At 39.8% G+C, this 21,629-nt stretch overlaps 2 protein-coding genes and 1 long non-coding RNA gene across 3 annotated transcripts in view; 2 read left to right on the forward strand and 1 right to left on the reverse strand.

The window, feature by feature from the left end:
- The window catches only part of syt9b (synaptotagmin IXb), a 23,272-nt gene extending 20,601 nt beyond the window's left edge, over positions 1 to 2,671 (reverse strand). The window contains exon 1 of the mRNA XM_088379495.1: positions 2,099 to 2,671. Within this exon, the coding sequence (XP_088235621.1) occupies positions 2,099 to 2,246 (148 nt within the window). The 5' untranslated portion in view covers positions 2,247 to 2,671. The remainder of the gene's footprint in view (positions 1 to 2,098) is intronic.
- Positions 1 to 11,039, forward strand: part of LOC148396627 (uncharacterized) — a 16,367-nt gene extending 5,328 nt beyond the window's left edge. Inside the window, exons 2-3 of the long non-coding RNA XR_015859158.1 lie at positions 9,133 to 9,239; positions 9,451 to 11,039. This is a non-coding gene — a long non-coding RNA (uncharacterized LOC148396627). The remainder of the gene's footprint in view (positions 1 to 9,132; positions 9,240 to 9,450) is intronic.
- Positions 11,040 to 13,575: 2,536 nt separating this feature from the next.
- Positions 13,576 to 18,203, forward strand: olfml1 (olfactomedin-like 1). Its single transcript, XM_088379723.1, has 8 exons — positions 13,576 to 14,101; positions 14,963 to 15,066; positions 15,161 to 15,351; positions 15,484 to 15,587; positions 15,773 to 15,964; positions 16,888 to 17,068; positions 17,583 to 17,742; positions 17,874 to 18,203. The coding sequence occupies exons 1-8, from the start codon at positions 13,973 to 13,975 to the stop codon at positions 18,028 to 18,030; spliced, it is 1,218 nt and encodes a 405-aa protein (XP_088235849.1). The 5' UTR covers positions 13,576 to 13,972; the 3' UTR covers positions 18,031 to 18,203.
- Positions 18,204 to 21,629: the final 3,426 nt, after the last annotated feature.

Genomic DNA, 21,629 nt, shown 5'->3' on the forward strand with positions numbered 1-21,629 from the left:
CGAATGTCGGACGAAATTCGAGATGAGCCGAGAGGGGACCCACATGCCAACTGACTCCGTTCGTTATTACGTTCCCGTTACTCTGAGGATTGCATCACCTCTAATCATGCCTCCAAAGGAAGCAAGTGGGAGCAGTAAAGCCATCCTAAAACACAAAGACGCTCCTAAAGCAACGCGACAGTGAGCGCCCGGCGCGCTGCGGTTGCGCGATCGGACCAAAATAAGCTCCCTGCGCACTGAGGTCCACTTAAATTTTGGAAAATACATTAGGATTTTAAAAATATTTTCTAAATTTTAGCGACCGCTCTGTCACAATAATGCGACCAGCGCGGTGCAGTTGCGCGGTCGGCGGTGCGCTACGTTTACGCGTTCAGCGGTGCGCTGCAGTTGCGCGATCGGATAAAATTAAGCTCCCTGCGAACTGATGTCCACTTAAATTTTGGAAAGTGCATTAAGACTTTTAAAATATTTCAGCGACGGCTCTGTCACAATAATGCGACCAGCGCGGTGCAGTTGCGCGGTCGGCGGCGCGCTACGGTTGCGCGTTCGGCGGTGCGCTGCAGTTGCGCGATCAGACAAAAATGCGCAAATGAAAAAATGCTTTAAAAAGGCGGGGTTTTTTGGCTTGGAACGATTTTTTTATTCCCATTATTTATAACTGATAAGCCTGTGACTCCCTAGAATTAAGTGTACATTTATACTAAAAGTAATGAATGGCATGGCACGTCTCATGAATTAATTTTCAGAACATGTATGAAATTATGCAGTCATCATGACATGAAAGCAGAAGACAGCAAACATTTGCATCAGCTGTCATGTTTGTGGGGAATAATCTTATTTAAATTCAGTATGAGTGCTTTATTTTTTATATACAATATTTGTGGTGTAACAGTAATGATCTTTGTGTGAAGGGACCTATTTAGTTCATTATAGGTGTGGTTAATTCGGACAAATATGAGAATTAAGAGGATCAAAATAGCAAATTAATTTTGTGTGTGTGCTGGATGTTGCCTTATGGCACATCAACACAAACTTTTTTTTTTTTTTTTTACAACGGATCAACTTCAATGCATGTATCGGGACACCAAATCCTTTCTAAACCACTTGTAAGAGTGTCTCAACAGGATCCCAACGGAAGTTATCACCTCCCACTTTTTTGTCAAATTGCATAACTCTTCATTGTAGTGACTGACTACAGTCTCTCAGTTTACAGGACGGTTGCTTGATGTGAATCAAACTACGTGAGCATGCATTTAGAGCAGTCTAATACAAGAGGAAGTGGGTCACAGCTCCTCGGGGGAACCAATCTGGTAGCTTGAAATTCCTCTTCATCATACATGTTTAATGATGGATTGTATCAATTTTAAAAGGCAAATGCCACGCCTCAAAGGCAATTAACAAAGTCAACCAGCACCCCACACACACGTCATTTACATACATCTGCTCAGCGTATGGAAAATATAAATATGTAGGCTATACAATAGCTCGCGCATATATTCCCATTGTAAAATACGTCATGCTCTTGTTTTAATTGATGTCCTGTTTTGCTTAATGATATTGTTTGAAAGTTTTCCAAGCTGGCTTGTTTTCGCTCTGAATATTCTGGTTATGCAGTTTTAAAAATGCTGCCAAATGAGACAAACAAGCAACATAAATGCGTTTTTTTTTTTCTTGTTTGGTTTTGAGGAAGCCGTAAATGCAAAGTGCACATCGGGGCTTAGAGAAATGGGTGGGGCTTTTCTACCTCACTGTCCATCTTCTAATCTAGTCCATTAAAAAATGAAATACTAACTCTCCATTTGATGTTGATGCGCTGTGTAAAACAGAATTGATACTTTCAAAGATGCAAGCAAGCAACAAGTTCACAATTGTCGCTTTTCCAAAGAATAAACTGAGTCGCCACTGCTGAATTTATCCACCAGTAAAGTTAGACGGATTGTGTACATACGCACAAAATCTGATATGTTAAAGTTGTATGCGTATGACAAGAGAGCATTAAAAACAATATCCGTTATCTCAAACGTAAATATATTTATTATCTGCAATACAGTTTGCATATAGTGTTGCGCGTCAACTACAGTGATGCTTTGAGCCTTACCAGAGTCCGTATAACGAGGTCTAGCCAGGTCCCTAAAGTAGTAGGTGAAATCCAAGCAGTTGTCGTCCTGCACCTCTCCTTTGGAGCACAGGTCGGAAAGCAGCTCGAGCGCCTTTCGACAAATCTCATACTCTCTTTCTCCAGGCATTGCCCTCCAGCATCCTCCTGACTGCTCGGCCACCCTGCCCGATCGTCCACCTCAGTCACACGGGCAGAGACGAACCACAGGCTCGGCACCGCGGCTCCACCCCTGGATGGCGACGCAGCCGCCAAGTCTAGCAAAACCAGAGTTTGTCTGACTTTCAGGTTTTTTCTTAGCAGTAAAGATGGTTTTAATTATTTTTTTTCCAAATTAAAACATCTTCGGCGTTGATTATTCTTATAATAATTAATTTACGCGCACGCGCAAAAGTGAACGCTCCCAAGCCTGCCTCCTGATGTTTCTCCTATATCCGCGACTGAAGCATCAATGGCAATGAGTGACTGGATGTGCTCTGCTCTCTATGATCCACTCAATGCAATGGGATGCCAAGACGCACAGGAAGTTCATGTCTCCATCAACAGCCCCTCCTCCTCCTTCATGCCACTTTCTACCCTGCAATTCAAACAGCACGTCTCTTTTCACTTGTGATCTATTTATTAAAAATCAAACAAACATGAAACTAACATACCCGCTGGGCGTTTGATTCATTCACTTACTTAACCATTTTACTTTAGATTTAATTTACTGACTGACTGACTGACTGACTGACTGACTGACTGACTGACTGACTGACTGACTGACTGACTGACTGACTGACTGACTGACTGACTGACTGACTGACGGACTGACTCACTGACTGACTTAATTTGCTTTATTACTTAAATATGTACTTAATTATTTATTCATAAGATGAAAAGAGAGACCATGCTCGCAATGTCGAAACCTAGAGATTAAGCAAAAGATTTTGTTCTTCCTACTAGTATAAAACATGCACGTGATGAGGTAATGTCCATTAGCCAACTGCCTGATGCAGAGATTAGAGACCTAAATAATAAGACGTAATGCATGTGTCTGACCTTTACTAACAGAAGTAATAAAGAGCAAGCACAATGGATAACTGCGCCATTAAAGTGCTGATAAATCCCATAAAGGGGTCTCTGCCCATGCCTGTCACAGCCAGTTTATAAATAGAACAGACAGGTGCATCAACATTGAAAGTAGCCCTGAGCTCATTAAATGTAATACTTGAAAACAATCCTTTAGCAATAATTTAGTTTTAAATTTAAACCTGGTAAACTTCATTCTTATGTTTTACAGATCAACTACACTATGTCTATGTCTCCAGTCACACACATTAAAGCTGCATTCAACAAAATCTAATCACTACTGTTGGCGGCACAGTGAGCCACTGGTTAGTATGCGCGCCTCACAGTTCAGAGGTTCAGAGTGTGTAGTTGTGTTTGTTCATTGCTTTCTGTTTGAAGGCAAGTGTCAAATTTGTGGACAAAAGACCTACAGTACTGATGAATTTGTATTGCTTTTTCCTCATTTCTTAATCTTGATGTCGATAGAATAATGGAAATATTGGTATCGCATAAAGCTAGTATCTATCCTTTATATTTATTTCTGTGATTATTTTCTAATACCGTATTTTCCGCACTATAAGGCGGACCGGATTATAAGGCGCACCTTCAATGAATGGCCCATTTTAAAACTTTGTCCATATATAAGGCGCACCGGATTATAAGGAGCACCTTCAATGAATGGCCCATTTTAAAACTTTGTCCATATATAAGATATATATACATTTGGCCCACAGGCCAGACTTTGGACAAGCCTGCTCTAGTGGCTCAATATTGGTCCATATATAAGGCGCACCTGATTATAAGGCGTACTGTCGGCTTTTGAAAAAATTGGACGTTTTTAGGTAGGCCTTATAGTGTGGAAAATACGGTATTACTGTGTGGAGTTATGGACATTTTACGTGATTATGATTTCAGTTATTTTGAAATATTACGTTAAGGCATTTTACGTTGAAGTTCGTATTATACGTTTGATCTTTTCTACCAGCTGGGTGTTTATTATTGTGGCATACATAAAATATACTGTCTGATTGACAATAGCTCAAAGTAAGCTAGCTTCAAGCAGAGTGCACAATTTAGCTCATGTTCTCTCTGATTGGCAATACAATACAAGACCAGCGGGAAGGAAAACAAAACAATGTGCGCTGATTTGCTTATTTCATGGATCAAATCAAAACAAGCTAGGAGAACGTATCTGTACTAAAGGAATTTAAGAGAGGCAGACACTAAGAATATGCAGATTAATACTACTTTGTGGATTGCAATTTACAACAACAATCCAGGCATGTTTCCATTGAAGGTAGTATAGAACGGTTAAGAACTCAACAACAATGTTTAATTTGCACAAAATATGTTTAATAGGACAAGCAATTTTTTATTCATTCATTCATTCATTCATTCAATCATCGAACTACTTATCCTCACCAAAGTCGTGGGCAACAAACATTTTAAAATACCAGAGTATTTTTTTTTTACCTAAAAGTATTGGCGTCTGTATCAGCATCGGTGATACTGGTGCCAATATTTACAATTGTCACCAAAATTTTAGGTATCGCACAACTCTATTTTACACTGTAAAATAAGATTAGGGTCAGTTCTGCTATACTCCAGGCAGTCATGACAACCAAATGGATATACATTTTTCAAATTTCAGGACAGCAGAATTGAAGTTTTGAGGGGAGAAACAATCTGGTATTTTTTCATATAATATTTCTTCATATTGGACGCTCAAAAGGAGGCTCTGGTTCTAGTGATTGCCAAGGATTAACAATGACCCATACACTGTACAGCAGGGGTAGTCAACGGGGTGGCAAGCACCTTGTTACCTGCAGTGGAGTCAATGCCGCCCGCTGAGGACTAAATCATGCACAAGCTTAGTTGATGTGCATGTAATCAATGTGATCGTTCCTCCTGCAATAAGCTCAAATATAATAAAGTAAGATGGTTATAAACAACTGGTTTTCTTGTCAACAATACATGGAACTTAGAGTACATACATGATTCCACTTGTATAGTTGTACAGGTAAAATGTAAAATACAACTAGCTATTGCACAACTACATGTTTAGAAGTAACATGGCTGGCAAATAGATTGCATGATACGAATAGGGGAATATGAATAATGCAATTGGGAATTATTGTACGTGAGTTATGAAGAGTGAAGAGATATGTATTGTGGTGGATTATGCGGCAGTTCATTTATGGATGTTAAGAGTGTGGATGGCTCGGTGGAAGAAGCTGTCCCTGAGTCTATCTGTGCGGCTTTTGTGTGCTTTGTAACGCTGGCCAGGGGGCAGCAGTTTAAACAAGTGATTGCCGGGTTGGGAGTTGTCCTTGATGATGATTGTTGCTCTGCTGAGATAGCAAGAGCCTGGAGTGACCTCAAATGTGAGCATAAAGCCTTTTCTCCATACAATATTGCATTGTATGAGGACTGCAGTATATTGTGGGATGTGGCAACCATTTTGATCTAGTGCTGTCTATAGTTTGGTATAAACGCTCACATATATACTCAAATGACAATTTTTGCGTCCATTCCTATGTAAAGACTCCGTTGAAAATGCTAACGGCTATTTTCAAGCAAGCGAGCTGGATCGTTTTGCTTCCAGTTAAGTCGTGTCCCATTAATGACATCTCATTGTTTATTCTCACTTTGAAGGGGTCTACACACCCTGTGTCATTTTAGCAGTAGACAATGAATAACTTAAAAAACACAGCGGAGAAATAAATGTATTTAAGTTAGGCTCACTTAAGGAGTGGCAACCTAAGATTACTTCTGGTGGTTTTCCTTCTTGTGACGTTGAATACAAGTGACATCGCCACATTCCTTGAGAATAAAGCACGCACAGAACACAAATCAATGTTCCATTTAATGAAGGTATCCCAATACATGTTTTAATGACTAAATATTCAGGGTACAAAAGGGGTATACAAGGGGACTAAAGCTTTCACATAGAGATGACTAAAACATGAATAAGACCACGAAGCATTTTTTGTCCAAACTAAAATCAAAACGGCTGTTCAAAACCATACTGGAACATATGACTTAACTTAACTTACTATTTATGCATATGTGTTTTCACATTTGTGAAGTGTTGAAATTAGAGTACAGCCGGCCTTATGATACATCAAATAATGCACACATCCAATAGATGCGAGCACCCCTTCTCATGAACAGTGCAAATCAGGAAGATTTATTGATTCAGTAAAACAAATGGTTCTGCATTTTTTGTTGTTGTTGTTTTGTTTTTTGCATCCAATCTCAGTGGCATCTTCTTGTCAATGAGATCTAATCAAATATAATGGTTCAGAAGTTGTGCACCTGCAGTTCACTTCACAGATGCACTGTTGTATTTCAGTTGCGAGTGATTCAAATTCATTATTCGACGGAATGGAGCCAGGCTAAGAGCCAGGCCCAGCTGCCCCCGAGCAACACAACAGATCTGTTCACCTCCACACCGGCTGCTCTGTTCCTCATTGCTTGTGAAAGAGCAGCATCCGCTCATCAACAATTAGGTTAAAGGGATAACTGAAACAGGTTTCGTGATCTTGGTTTTGAATAGGGTATGGTTGAATACATTGAATCAAAGTTTTTCCACAAAGGTTGTTGTAGCTAATTGATAGCCACATTTGAATACTTTTATTTATGATGTATATTAGTCAAATATCAATTCCATATTTTTCAAATTTCAATTCTAACTAACACATTCTGTAAGATTTTAATGATGGATCAGTAAACGAAATACAAAACTGGATGGAGTTTAAGTGTCATCATAACGATTTTAAAGGTAAGAATCACTACAGTACCCTGTCACCATCTCCATTTACATAACAATGAAATGGTCCTATACAAAGTGCCTGGATATTTTTTCAAGGACACAGTAACAGAATGTCTGGACAAACAAATCGTACTTTATTGCGTATGTATTATTTCTTGGAAAAGGCTATATCTTGTAGGGATCGGCATGTCGTCGAAAGACAATTTACTTTCATATCCATCCATCCATTCATCCATCCATCCATCCATCCATCCATCCATCCATCCATCCATCCATCCATCCATCCATCCATCCATCCATCCATCCATCCATCCATCCATCCATCCATCCATCCATCCATCCATCCATCCATCCATCCATCCATCCATCCATCCACCCATCCATCCATCCATCCATCCATCCATCCATCCATCCATCCATCCATCTTCTGTACCGCTTTTCCCCACGGGGGTCGCGGGTTAGGGTTGCTGGAGCCTATCGCAGCCGTCATCGGGTAGTAGCCGGGGGACACCCTGAACTGGTTGCCAGCCAATCGCAGGGCACACAGAAACGAATAACCATTCACACTTGCACTCGCACTCACACTTAAGGACAATTTGAAGTGTTCAATCGGCCTACCAAGCATGTTTTAGGGATGCGGGAGGAAACCGGAGTGCCCGGAGGAAACCCACGCGGGCCCAGGGAGAGCATGCAAATTCCACACAGGGAGGTGGAATCGAACCCGCACCCTTCTAACTGTGTGGCAGACATGCTAACCAGTGCGTCACAGAGCACAATCAGATTTCATTATAGGATCATTCTACAATGATCCTATAATGAAATCTGAAAGGGATTATATTAGATTAAAAAAAAAAAACTATATTGCATCTGCTCTTCTTTCACTCCGTCTTAAGACTCAGGGTTTCATGCCAGGTGCAAGTCTAGCGAGACACACAGTGCAGTTTGCGCAGGGACAGGATAGACTAAGCTTTGGTATTTTAGAAGGCCCGTGCAAACTACTGCAGCATGACACATTTTACTAAAAGGCCTTTTTGCGCTGTTGTGGGTGCGAACGCAACCGATTTGTTTTGCCATCAATCGTAGCGACTCCTCTCATTCCCTGGGGCGTACTGATAGTGCTTGACATGGTGGAAGAAGACATTGATTTGCTTGAGTCCTGCAGCTTGTTATGTGAATGGTGTGCTCTTTCAGTCATCTCAAGTAAAGTACACGCTAAAGATTAGTGAATATACCCATGCTGATTTTTCTTCCAATGTTTTAAAAATTTGATGAAATGTTCAAAATGTCATTTTCATAGCAATGATAGCCACCATTGGTGTTCTGAAGCATTTGCCCCAAGGTAACATTTACAGAATGAGAAAAAGGGGTCCAATGACCAACACTTGAGGGACCCCACATAATGACCATTCAGTCAGATTGAAAACTTTTAATGGTCACAAAAAGTACAACCAGAACCATTTTAAGACCATTCATTTCAATTCCACCCGATTTTCCAACTGGTTCAACAGTATATTATGATCAGTCTTATCTAATATTACAGATATCCAATAAAATCAGCAATGACACTTTTACTGCTTCATTCGATCATTTAGTACTTTAATAAGAGCTGTTTCTCCATGCGCTGTTACCTTATTGTGGTAGAGAAGTTTGGGTGCCCTAATAATCCTAGGAGCCAAGTTATCTGAGGCTTTATGCCCCTGGAAGAGTCACCCATGGCAAAAGGGCCCTGTCACCTCTCGTCCCCAGCCGTTTTACTATGTGTCTCTGTTGTCTTGGTTTCCGTCTGTGTGCTCGCCCCTCCCCTCCTGTGTGCCCATGATTAGTTTGCTTATTCTCACCTGCCTCTTGTTACCTGTCGTGTATATAAGTCCTGTCTGCCCCTCACGACCCTTCGGGTCATTGTGCGTGTGTTGTTGTCTTGATGTCTTTTTGGTTCCTGTTGTCTTTTTGATTCACATCTTTTGTTTCACGTCCCTGTTGGTAAGTCCTTTTGTTATTTCATTAAGTCATGTCAGTTTGCCGAGTCTGTTAGTTTGTTTTCTCCAATAAACCCTGGTCCAAGCTGCATTTGGTTGCCCTGCTCCATCCGATCCATGACAGGTCCTCTGTGAGGGGCCAGACTAAGCATGGCTCACAGATCCCTGATGATGATCGAGAACATTGGGTTTAGTTTTCCCTTGCCTGGATGCAGGTCACCGGGGCCCCCTTCTGGAGCCAGGCTTGGAGGTGGGGCTTGAAGACGAGCGTCTGGTGGCTGGTCCTGCACCCGTGGCGCCCGGCCGGGCACAGCCAGAAAAGGTAACGCGTGTCCCCCTTCCCATGGGGCTCAACAACTTTGGGAGGGTGCGCAGTAAGCTGGGTGGCAACCGAAGGCGGGGACCTTGGCGGTAAGATAAGATAAGAGCCACTTTGATACGTGGCAAATCTAGTCTGTTAGGTTCATGCTCACAATGGTGCAAAACACAATTTTTATGCCATGCCAAGCTAACTTGTCTGTGACTTGGTCTAGGTTGCCTCCACACAGAGGGATAGACCGCATTCACATGAATTACGTGCCCTTGCTGTGGACTTCTCAAGTTTCTGGAACTTCACAAATTGTCATACTGTATTGGGTAATGAGGCCTTTGCTTTGAAATAAGACAAGGCAAATGTCTCAGTGATGAACAATGCATTGTGATTTAATTAGCCCTGATTAATTTATATACCCGGAGTTGACTTGGCATTCACCTCAGCCTTGTTGCACCAGGGTGCCTCTAAGTAATTACATTTTTAAAGATGGAGCTGCAGGAAGTACCAGTATCCACAGAGTGACAGCTTGAGTAAGGAAAAGAAAATAAAGTTTTTGAAAGAAACCCTGAGAGAAAAGGTCAAAGAGTGGTTATAAACACTGTTGGAATCAAGGCTGTAAAATTTAAAGTAAATCCTGTACATAAAGTGGGCGAGTGTTTAGTCTCCATGGGCGGTGCAGGCACGGTTGATGAGTAGACAGAAACATCACTGGGGGTGTTTTTGATAAGCTCATCAAGAAGCGAGAAGAGCCAAAGAATTGCTTTAGCATGATACAGCTCCTTTACGTTGACACTTTACGCAAAGTGAAAGCGAGATTAAAAAGAGTTCGATGTAGCCTGGAACTGTCTCAGATTTTGCTGCAACACGATAATGCCAGGCTTCCCACCATTTTTAGAACTCAGAAGTCATCGTTTTATTTGGACTGATGACCAGAACCATTTCCAATCCTCATCAGATCTGGCACGATCAGACCATCATCTTTTTGGACCATTAAACAATGTTATTAGGGGCAGCAGTTCAATCCTGATAAACAAGTCAAACAAGCTGAAAAAATTCACCTGTGAACAATTGATATTGCGAGACACGGACATTACATCAAAAAATCGGATTCAAAACCCCGATCCCTGAGTTTTATTTGTATGTTTTTCTTTTCAGTAAATATATTTATAAGAAACCCAGGTTCTAAACTTTTAAATGACCCCTTGTAAATAGAACCAAAGCTCATTCCATGAATAGAAAGCAACACTACCTCTTCCTTTTAACCACTCGTTACAAAATAGTTGGAGGCTAACGTTGAAGTTTGCTTCAACTCCATGCTTTTTCACGCCAAACGTTAAATAAATAAAAATAAATAAAAATAAATAAATAAAACAATCAACCAGCATAGTCATTGTTATTGACTCAACAACATGCATTATATAGGAAGATAAGCCTTAGACTCAGAGAAAGAGTCAGATGTCCTGCTGAGACTTCATGGATATTTTAAAGGTCTCCTCCACAAATTGCAATGAATTTTTCATGAGAGTACATCTGAATGTGTGTATGGGGTAGTTGGCATGTATATGCTCATGTGAGCAATGTGCATACAGAGATTTATGGCTGTTGTTTGGTGCTCATAGTATCACTGAAAGAATATTTTACACATTTTTGGAAGCTTAATGTAATGATGTACCGTATTTTCCGGACTACAAGGCACACCTAAAAACCTAAAATTTTCTCAAAAGCCGACAGTGCGCCTTATAGTCCGGTGCACCTTATATATGGACCAAATTCCTAAACTTAAACTGGCCCGAAGCATTGTGTCTTGAAATCAATCATAAGTGGCCCGCTGAAGACTATGAATCATGAATCAAAATGACTATGGATCATTATTTTGTGATTATAAAGTAATTTGTTGCATCCGAAGTTGAAATAAAAAAGATAAAATGGAGAATTATTTGATTTGGATTAAAAATCTGACATGATGCATTAATGGTGCGCCTTATAGTCCGGTGCACCTTATATAAGGACAAAGTTTTAAAATGGGCCCTTCACTGAAGGTGCGCCTTATAGTCCGGTGCCCCTTATAGTCCGGAAAATACGTGTGATGCGGACAATTATTTTATTATCAAAATGGTCAGGACAAAAAGTGAGTAAATACAGTAGCGTGGTTTAAAATGACATGGTGAAAGTTTTTGAATGTAGAAGTCCTATGAAGATCTTGATTTTAAAAATTTTACTTCATTTGCATCACTGGAACAGATGATAAAAATGCATTAGTTGCATTGAATGTATGCAATCTGTTTTTTTTCTTTGTTTTCAAAATGTCTTTTGATTGAATGAATTCAAGTGATTGGAGCACATTCTGAGCTCCTGCTGGAAAGCACTAGATGAGGGCCGCTCCACCTGGTATCACAAGCAAGTGTTGAAACTGATTGCAGAGACCAACAGCAAGGATATTAGAAGCTTTAGTTGAGTGCAAAACACCATCAGTGCAATTTCTTTTGTGAAGTAGGCATATAGTGAAGGCCAGAGCAGAAGACTGGGGCAGCAGGTATCCTTTCGGCAGCCTAGGAATGGAAGCTTCTTGTAGACCTGGAGAAACGATTGATATTCCCGCAACACATTATAAGTGCCACCTTGAGGCGAGGGGTACTTCTGGTTTCCAAGGCCACAAAAACACCGTCATCATGGATTTGACGGCACCACTGGAAAACCACTTGGGGGAGACGCATGAAAGGAAAAGGACCAAATGTAAACATCTGGCCATCAGCTGTTGAGAGCAAGACTGGAAAGTGAAGTGTATGCCCATACCCAGTCACTCCACAGAATTATGGAAGGAGCAAGGGCCAGAGCACATCAAGAACATCACCAAAGCAGTCAAGAGAGCCACTGCTCCCCCTTATGAAACATACGTAGTGATGTCGTCAGGTAGAAGGTGTATGATGTTGCAAGAGCCCAAACACCCAAAGTCACCAAGTGATAATCTGTTCAGATGCATCAGAAAATTTATTTTAGAAGTGTGGAAAGGTTTGAGCCGTGGTATACTGTTGAAGAGAAGTCAAAAGGCTGCCTGCTGAGATGGATAGATTAGTGGGCTGCATAGAACATATTAAATAACATTTTTGACTTGACTTCCCCTTGAATGAGACAATGCATCACGAGAAAACATTTCACTGGCTATGCGCCTGAAAGGCCTTACACCAACTCTAACACTAACCTGCATTGATAATTCACAAGAGAGTTTATGTGAGCCTGTGGGTGGTCTTAGTATTTATTTCATAAGGTGTGCTGCTCTCTTGTGGATACAATGTGGAATAACGTCAGTGATCCAACGAGCTACCGACAACAAAAGCAAAATGGGATCATGCAGTATGCTCATTTGGTTGCTTGTTAGTCTGTTATCCTACCAAACTTTTTCTTTTCTTTCTTTATTTTGTTTACTAGGCAGTTTGCCGAAGGCTCATGTGTGCCATAAAAAAATTGGCCTTAAAGCAGAAATAGGCGGCTCTAAAAAAAGCGACAGATGGAGACTAAGGACTAGTGTTTGACCATCCATCCATCCATCCATCCATCCATCCATCCATCCATCCATCCATCCATCCATCCATCCATCCATCCATCCATCCATCCATCCATCCATCCATCCATCCATCCATCCATCCATCCATCCATCCATCCATCCATCCATCCATCCATCCATCCATCCATCCATCCATCCATCCATCCATCCATCCATCCATCCATCCATCCATCCATCCATCCATCCATCCATCCATCCATCATCTGAACCACCTATGTGCTCGAACCTAATCTTTAACAATGTTAAATGTTGCCAATAAATCGCTACATTTATGATCATGCATGATTGCAATGCATTCAAAATCAGGGGCTCTTGAGGACCAGACTTGAGCACCCCTGATATACAGTAGAGTCTACACAACAAACTGATGAATAAGAAATCAGACATTGGTAAAAACTGTTCAATATTGTAAAACGAAGAACGGTAATAAAACTTGTGAGCAACATCTCTATTAGTGAAGACGATTTGTAATTTTAGTTTTGAGAAATAATGGCGATGCAGAATTTGACTTGGCGGGCCGAATGTCATGACACTGCGGGCCAGATTTGGCCCGTGGGTCAAAGTTTGACACCCATGCTCTATAATCAGGCTGTTTTCAGTTGCTGTACAGCTGTTTTGTGTGAAAGCTAAGAATGTGTGTCGTGGAAAAAATATCTGTAAAACACTCACCACTGTTTTACTCTCTTGGTTATTTCTCAATATTTCCTACCTTGGTTATTTTAAGGTGTACCACCCCTTTCCTTATTTTTATTGCTCATACCCTCATAAGCAGAAACTCCAAGAAAGGCAGAGCCCAAAGGAGGGAGTCACAAATTGCCAAGGAGAGAGGAGCTGAGGGGCTGGAACTCCATATGTGCATCTGGATCCAAAAAACCACTGGACTCTTAAGCAACAACTAAATGAGAAACAACACAGAATGTTCTGGAGCTACAAATCAGAGCAGAGCCTTTTCTAAACCCAGCAAGAAAAGGAGTGGGAAGAACATCTATTTCTCAAGAAACCTTTCAACACAGCAAGACTATTGTAACTAATTCTGGGGATTATTCTTTTTGTGTATCTTTTCAAGGAAACTATTCCTTGAAATGTATTCTGTGGGGGATCTGCAGAATAATTGAAAAACAACTTTTTGAAACTTCGTAATAAATCCAGTGTTGAGCTGTTTTACCTCGGAGCGCAAATAATGTCCGACAAAGAATTTTGGGTCTTTTTGCTATGTCTTTGTCTCAGTGTGAGTACAGTCAAGAGCCAGGGTTCTCCCCAAGATGCCTTTTTACTCCAGTACCTGGAGAGGAGATTGGTTCAGATAGAGGTAAGTGTGGAATATAGTTTTGGTGTGTATTACATACATAATGTGTGTGTGTGTGTTCACGCGTGCATGTGCGTGTGTGTGCGTGTGTGTGCGTGTGCGTGTGCATGTGTGCGTGCGTGTGTGCAATGCAAGCATGTGTACATGTACCATCCATCCATCCATTCATCCATCCATCCATCCATCCATCCTCACAAGGATCGCAGTCGTGCAGTTTATCCCTTAACCCAGTGATGTCAGTGATAAATGAAGACACTTATCATGTTCATGACTTCTACCAATAATTATCAACAATAATTTAGGAGATGGGGCGGCTTGGTGGAGCACTGGTTAGCACGACCGCCTCACAGTTAGGTGGGTACGGGTTCGATTCCACCTCCGGCCCTCCCTGTGTGGAGTTTGCATGTTCTCCCCGTGCCCGTGTGGGTTTTCTCCAGGCACTCTGGTTTCCTCCCACATCCCAAAAACATGCTTGGTAGCCCGATTGAGCACTCCAAATTGTACCTAGGTGTGAGTGCAAGTGTGAATGTTGTTCGTCTCTGTGTGCCCTGCGATTGGCTGGCAACCAGTTCAGAGTGTCCTCTGCCTACTGCCCGATGACTGCTGGGATAGGCTCCAGCATGCCCGCGACTCCCGTGGGGACAAACGGTACAGATAATGGATGTGTTTTTTTGCGTCAGCTTTCACATTTCTCTTTGAGGAACACTTTGCTGAGGGCTAGTTCATGATTTGATTGCGTCGTAAAAATTGGTGTACGTGGTTTATCCACAATTCTAAAAGAGATTATGCTTTTTTTGTGTGTCTAGTATAACGTTGCCTAATCTCAGTTTTGTATATATATTTTTTAATTGTATCTGGTGTCAGGAGCGGCTGAGTCAATGTGAGCAAAACACAGTGAGCATAACTCAGAAGACCTACGATGTCTCCTCAGAAATGAGAGCTCATCTGTCCACCTTGAATGTTATAAGGTATGATTACTGCTAAACAGTTGCCTATTTGAGGGATCAAGAAACATCATGGAGAACTAGAAATGCATTAAATAAGAAGTAATTTCCCCTTCAGATCAGAGGTGAGGAGCCAGCTGGACAGCATCTCTGCACGTGTAGAGCAAGTGGAGAGAGAACTGGAATATCTCGAAAACAAAATGCCTGCACAATCAGATATCGAGATGGAGGAGGCTTTGCTTGAACAACAGATAAAAGCAGCAGAACTCGACCAGATAAAGAGGAAAGCTAAAATCAAAGTGGAAAATGGTATGGTAAGGCTGTACATGATGGAAGAGTATTTACAGCAACAGGACATGTAGTCAAAGAAAAATACAAGAAAAGGTCTATCAACAATACAGCTCAATTAAAAATATCCTTGGTGCTCTTTGTTATTTCCAGATTGCAATGTAGCCTTGAGTCAAATCAAGTCTCTCAAAATGGTGAAAAAGATGGGAGATAATGCAGGCTCCTGGTTCAAGGACCCTTCTGATGGCTCAGCCAAGGTATGTAAGCAACGTCTTGCAGGCCACAAGAATCAAAAGCAATTGGTTTCAACATTTAATTATTGATGGCTGACGTGATCATGACTTAACCAAAATGAAATAGTACCATGTTATTGTAAGGATGAAACAAAAACGTTTGGTTTGACCACAATGTTCACTTACATTAAATCTGATCCAACTTAAAGGTCTACCTGCTGAGTGGAATCCGTAACGACACACTGCTGGAGTACACATCGCTACAAAGCTTCTCAGAGAAAGTCGCGGTACCCCCCGCAAAAGTGGTCAAGTTGCCTTCTTCATGGCAGGGAACAGGCCACATAGTCTACAATGGATTCCTCTACTACCACAAAGCAGACACGCCCAACCAGATACTAAAAGTGCATTAAGTATATCCAGTCTGATGTGTTGTTCTTTCTGTTGAATTGTAAAATATCCAAATTCATGCAGTGGTCCTGTAGAGGGAGTGGATAGTTTTGCAATTTGTAATGCCTGATTCATCAAGTTGCAGCACATTGCATAACAATGTGGCTCTTGGCTGGAGCCCGAATGCACTACAAGTGAACTTGAACTCATCGGCCAGGATTGTTTTTTCTGGTTTCTTTGCTATCCAGTATTATTTCAGGCCAGTAAATGAAACTTTCCAAAACAAAGTTTCAACTTGAAAGTGACCACAAAGTTTACATTCCCTCATCAAATAGTTGAGTTCTTAAAGGCACAACTTATCAGCAAAGATAGTATGGCATAAATGCATACAAAACTCTAATCCCATATTTTCTTAGGTGGTTAAGGTGATATAGAAGAAAGATCAGTAGAGATGAGGAAGAAGAAAACTATTTATTTCAAAGTATTTGTGTTTTTGTCTTCAACAGAAGTGTTTTGATTCAACGTGCATTGCTATACTATTTTTTTGTGCAACCATTCAGTGGTTTTGGTCGAACGTAAAAAAAAAAAAAAAATTAAACAATGGAAAAAAAAGAAGACATATTTTGAGTGTGATTTAGACAAAATGACCAGGGAATAGAAGTCAGTGATCAAATCCTGTAATTATGAAACTTTTCACCCAAAATTTGGTACACATGAATTTATTTTTTGAGACTACTTGACGGAGGGACTGTGTTTGGGATGATCTGTAAATTTTCCTATTTTGCTATTTCCATTGAAAGGAAGAAATCATGCATTAATACATACAAATATTCAGAATCATCAAATTGGTGTACGTTTTGATAGCAAATACAATATTCTACTAATATTTATCCTTTGCTGTAACTTAAAGCTTTAACTCCTGCCATTTCTCTTTCAGGTTGACTTGTCCAATGGCACAGTGGTGGACAGCACCCTTCTCCCAAATGCTGGTCGTCTCCCAGTGTACAGCTTGAATACCAACACTTACTTGGACATGGCTGTGGATGAACTAGGTCTTTGGGTCATTCATGCTGACCTGGAATACGGTGGAAACTTGGTTATAACTAAACTGGATAAAGGTAAATACTACACTCATAGTGCCTGCTAATTGTGTGTCTTGGAATTGATAACATTTTCCCCATCAGGAAATAGAATTTGACATTATTCAGTGCTTTTTCCATGTACCGTATTTTCCGGACTATAAGGCGCACCGGACTATAAGGCGCACCTCGTAATTATACACATAAGTTTATCCAGACATCCATTTATATGGTGCTTGCCTTCATCCCGAGGGACCTGGATAACTGGAGTTGATCCTGACGTTCACAGTCCCTTCCGCACCATCCAACTTTTGTTTGTCTCACCCAGTCATAAGTTTTATGCAGACCTTAGTTTTTCATGCTGAGACTGATCTGTCAATGATAGGATACAATCATTTGGGAAAATGTGCAGTTTTGCATAAACAAATGTGATTTCCCCCAGAATAATAAATAATGCATTTATACTAATTCGGACAAGTGCTCCTAACATATACTGTGTAGTGCTTCTAGGAAAATGAATATAATGATTGGTGACAATTATATTCTTTTCTAGGAAACCTGGCAGTCGAGTATACCTGGGATACACAGTGTAAAAGTCATGATGCTGAAGGAGCATTCATAATATGCGGGACTCTTTACGTTGTCTACAACACACACTATGGTGGGCGGTCAACTGTACAGTGTCTCTATGATATTCACGACACCATCCACAGGTTGGTCTTGAACTCACAAATTTACAGTATGAACATACAGATATAGTGGTAATGTTTTGTACTACAATTGAGCAGAGTGGTCTAACAAGTCTTGCCAACTAAAATATTTTTTTTTTCTGTGATCCTGGAAGTGCTGAGAGTCCTGTGGTGTTCTTTCCAAAACGCTACACGAGCCACAGCAGCATCCACTACCACCCTGGAGACAAACAGCTGTATGCCTGGGATGATGGCTACCAGACAATATATCAAGTGGAGACACATACTGGTGATCAAATTACAGCCGAATAAGTTTGTTTCACATTCTTTCTCTTCTAAAGTGATCATATTCCTACCAGTTATTACACACAATAAGTATTCACACATTAAGCCCGTGTTACAGTCTTTTGTCCTGGTACTTTGCAGACAGTAGACCAAATAAATGTTACATGTTGTATCACAATAATAAAGAGCATTAAAAGGCATGTGTGTTTTCATTCAAATTTAAGCAAGCCACTTTTAAACTATTGGTAGAGGTGCTTCCAGCTTCATAGAAACCTGAATAAACTTGAGAAATTAAAGTTTGTTGCAGAAAACAAAAGACCATGCATATTCTAGAATAAACCTGACACATTTCAATTTAGTGGTCATATACAATACACACACACACACACGCGTACACACAAATATATGTGTGCATGTATTGTATGTGACCTTTAAACCACTAGATGGAGGCAAAATGTAATTAATAAAATACTTTCCAGATCTGTTATCTTAAGACCATAAAGTGGATAATTGTTAGGCATGATTAAATAATGTTCTCTCTATTGGTGGTTCATCTGACCATCATCCCGTACTAATAGGTTGTTATGATTTATCCTACTTTGAAATGTACAATCAATTTAACACCCCTGAAGCACCCATTCGTCAGCATCTTGTGTGTTCATTTTTCCAAGTATTACAGAAAATGGATGGATGGATGGACTTTGAAATCAAATAGATAGAAACTTTGTTGAAAATCCAATATCATTTGTATGTGCATTTTGTTGCTGTTGTTTTAAATCAGTCATCTTAAATTTAAAAAAAAAACTTCTATTAAGTTTTGCTTTAATTTGTTCAGCTGCTACAGTCAAAAATGATTTTTCAGCATGTTTTGATATAGGTATATTTTGTAGTGACTATGACCGTTTTTAAATTATCAATTAGCTCAAACAAAGGATGTACAGATAACATCAGTAGAAACCCCTTGTGCTTTAAGCACAGCCCTTAGTTGTAAATAAAAAAAGCAGGATGCATTTTGTGAATTCAAACTATATTTAATATCGGCTCCAGCCCTCCTGTGTGGTGTTTGCATGTTCTCCCCATGCCTGCGTGGGTTTTCTCCGGGTACTCCGATTTCTTTCCACATTGCAAAAACATGCATGATAAGTAAATTGAGCACTCTAAAATGTCCTTAAGTGTGATTTTGTGTGTGTGAATGGTTGTCTGTCTATGTGTGCTGTGTAATTGGCTGGCAACCAGTTCAGTGTTCCCCGCCTTCTCGCCAAAGTTACCTGAAAATCAAATCAAAATGGCTTTAATACTGACAGTTTAAAAACAATCCTAAAAAGTTATAACAATAGATAAGATAATACAAAAAAATACATCATGATCCATTTTCATCATGCAACCCAAGTTTGAAATTTTAGGACAATCTTGCATCTCGTGGTCCTGAAGAACACAGCCAAATTGGCAACATACAGCATTTAGCATCTCATTAAAATCAATCAGTTCATCAGTGTTTGTATTCAAAGAAAGGGAGGTTTTCACTATGGTATCATTATTGGACATGTTTGGATTGCTCAGTAACGCTGAATTATTTTTTTCAATAGCAGCTCATGCCGCTTTCTGCCGGACGTCTCGGTGGGATTCCCTCTTTGTTGAATAGAACTGTGACGTGTTTCTAGACGTGTTTTGTTCATGTGAAGCTGTCGTTATAGCAACTTGCAATGCAGGGCTACTGGGTTTGTGTAGACAATATATCCTGTTATTTAACTTTTTTTCTGTAGTTATTTGAATATAAATTATCATCATTTTGATGTGATTTACAAAATCATTTTATGAAATTAACTTAAATTGAATTGCCAAACGCTTCTCAAAAACTAGTTTATTTCTTTTCAGTATTGATTTGCAATTTGTTTAGTTTGGAGACTTTGGACCTTAATTCAACCAAGGACTTTTCATTAAAGAACCGTTCTCACGAAAAGTGGTAATTATAAATGTTGGTTTACGAAGGACAAAAAAAAAATGTTATTACAAGACAGAAATTAGTAGAGTATTGCATAAATATATATGTCTCCTACACATCATATCTGCATCTACGTATGGCAGCACTTCATTATTTTACGTATGTTTCTAGTGGGGAATTTGCCAACATATGTGAAATCCTTGTTTTTCTCATTGACATCAATATGGAAGTCAAGAAGAAGTTAACACCCAGTGGTCTCACTGTCTCCCAGTATCCCCTTACACTGGTATAATGCTGATGAACAAAGAAACAGGATCCTGTGAGTAAGTTAGACAGGAGGAAGTTGCTAATGTAGACATATAATGGCACTAATTCTACATTTCCATAATGTCAGTTAGTGTCAAAGCAGAAATAGGTTGTAACACTCAATTCCAAAGCAACGCTCACTTGGCAGCTTTTTTAATCTTGCCAAGTGGATCCTAATGCAAACAGAAAAGTTTCAAAGTTTAGGATGGCTACTATGATATTCTGTTTGGATATCTTGCATATACGTAGCTGCTTATTACTATTCACTCCACCACTTGTAATTCTGTCTGGTTCGTCAACCCCCTCATGGCCATTTGTCACTTCTCATAAATACTACTCTGTGTTTTTCAACCAACTCTTCATCTCTCTGCCTTATTTCTTTTTTTTTTTTTTAATCCATTCTCACTGACAAATTGTCACCCCATTCAGCCGGAAGGGGTGTTATTTGTTTGCTATGCTCGTCACTGACTCGGTCCCATTCACTGAACATTCTGTTTAATTGAACCCCTTTGAAGACTTTAGAATGGCCAGAATATATTCATGTTACTTGTTTTGTTTGGCTGTTTTCTTCATTAAAATATCATATCATTGCTTCAAAGTTATCCCACATTCTAACTCAAAATGATGTTTGAAATTTTGGAAAGGTATGCATTTATGCATTTGGCGATGTTCAGTGTACAGTTATTGCTATCATGCCACCTCTACATTTTAGCATTCATTTCAGAGGTGCAACAATTAGTCAGTGAATTGATTTTCAAATAAATTGGTAATTATTTTGTAAATTGTTAATCATTTAAAGACCTTGTTTAATTTAAAGCTGTACAAATCCTTGAAATTTCTGCCTCTAAATATTCAATTTTCTGTAGTTCACCAAGAGATAGATTTTCTTTGTGTTGAAACAAATTAACTCATTTGTCATCATCTGATTTTAGTTTGGGAGAAATATCAAAATTGTCTGACACGTTACAAACAGCAATTGAAAATTGATTAATTATCGTGCGTGCACTGTCTGAACTCCACATTTTAAATCCGGCAATGCCCTGTTTTCTTACAGTGATTTTAATCAAATTCTTTAATTAATTGCACACACAATAAGTAACAGATTAGTGCTTTGTCAAATTAGTCGTGAGTTGCACTCTTAATTAAATTACAGCAGTTTGTCTTTGTCAAATAATGTATTGGTGTCAGAATACATGAGCTACATCAACAGAAGAGAATTTCTTTTAAGATGCCGAACAACTTTTCTTGAATGTTTCCATTTTTTATGGTGTCAATCTACAAGTCCTATCAAGACATTTTGGAAATGCTCAATGCATTTTAAAACTTAAATATAATTAAAAATAACTAACCCTGCACAAATATGAATTCTTTGACAGCT

The sequence above is a fragment of the Syngnathus floridae genome, chromosome 6 (genome assembly GCF_059516105.1).
Source record: "Syngnathus floridae isolate MCC-2025c chromosome 6, RoL_Sflo_1.0, whole genome shotgun sequence".
In the NCBI taxonomy this organism is placed as follows: domain Eukaryota; kingdom Metazoa; phylum Chordata; class Actinopteri; order Syngnathiformes; family Syngnathidae; genus Syngnathus; species Syngnathus floridae.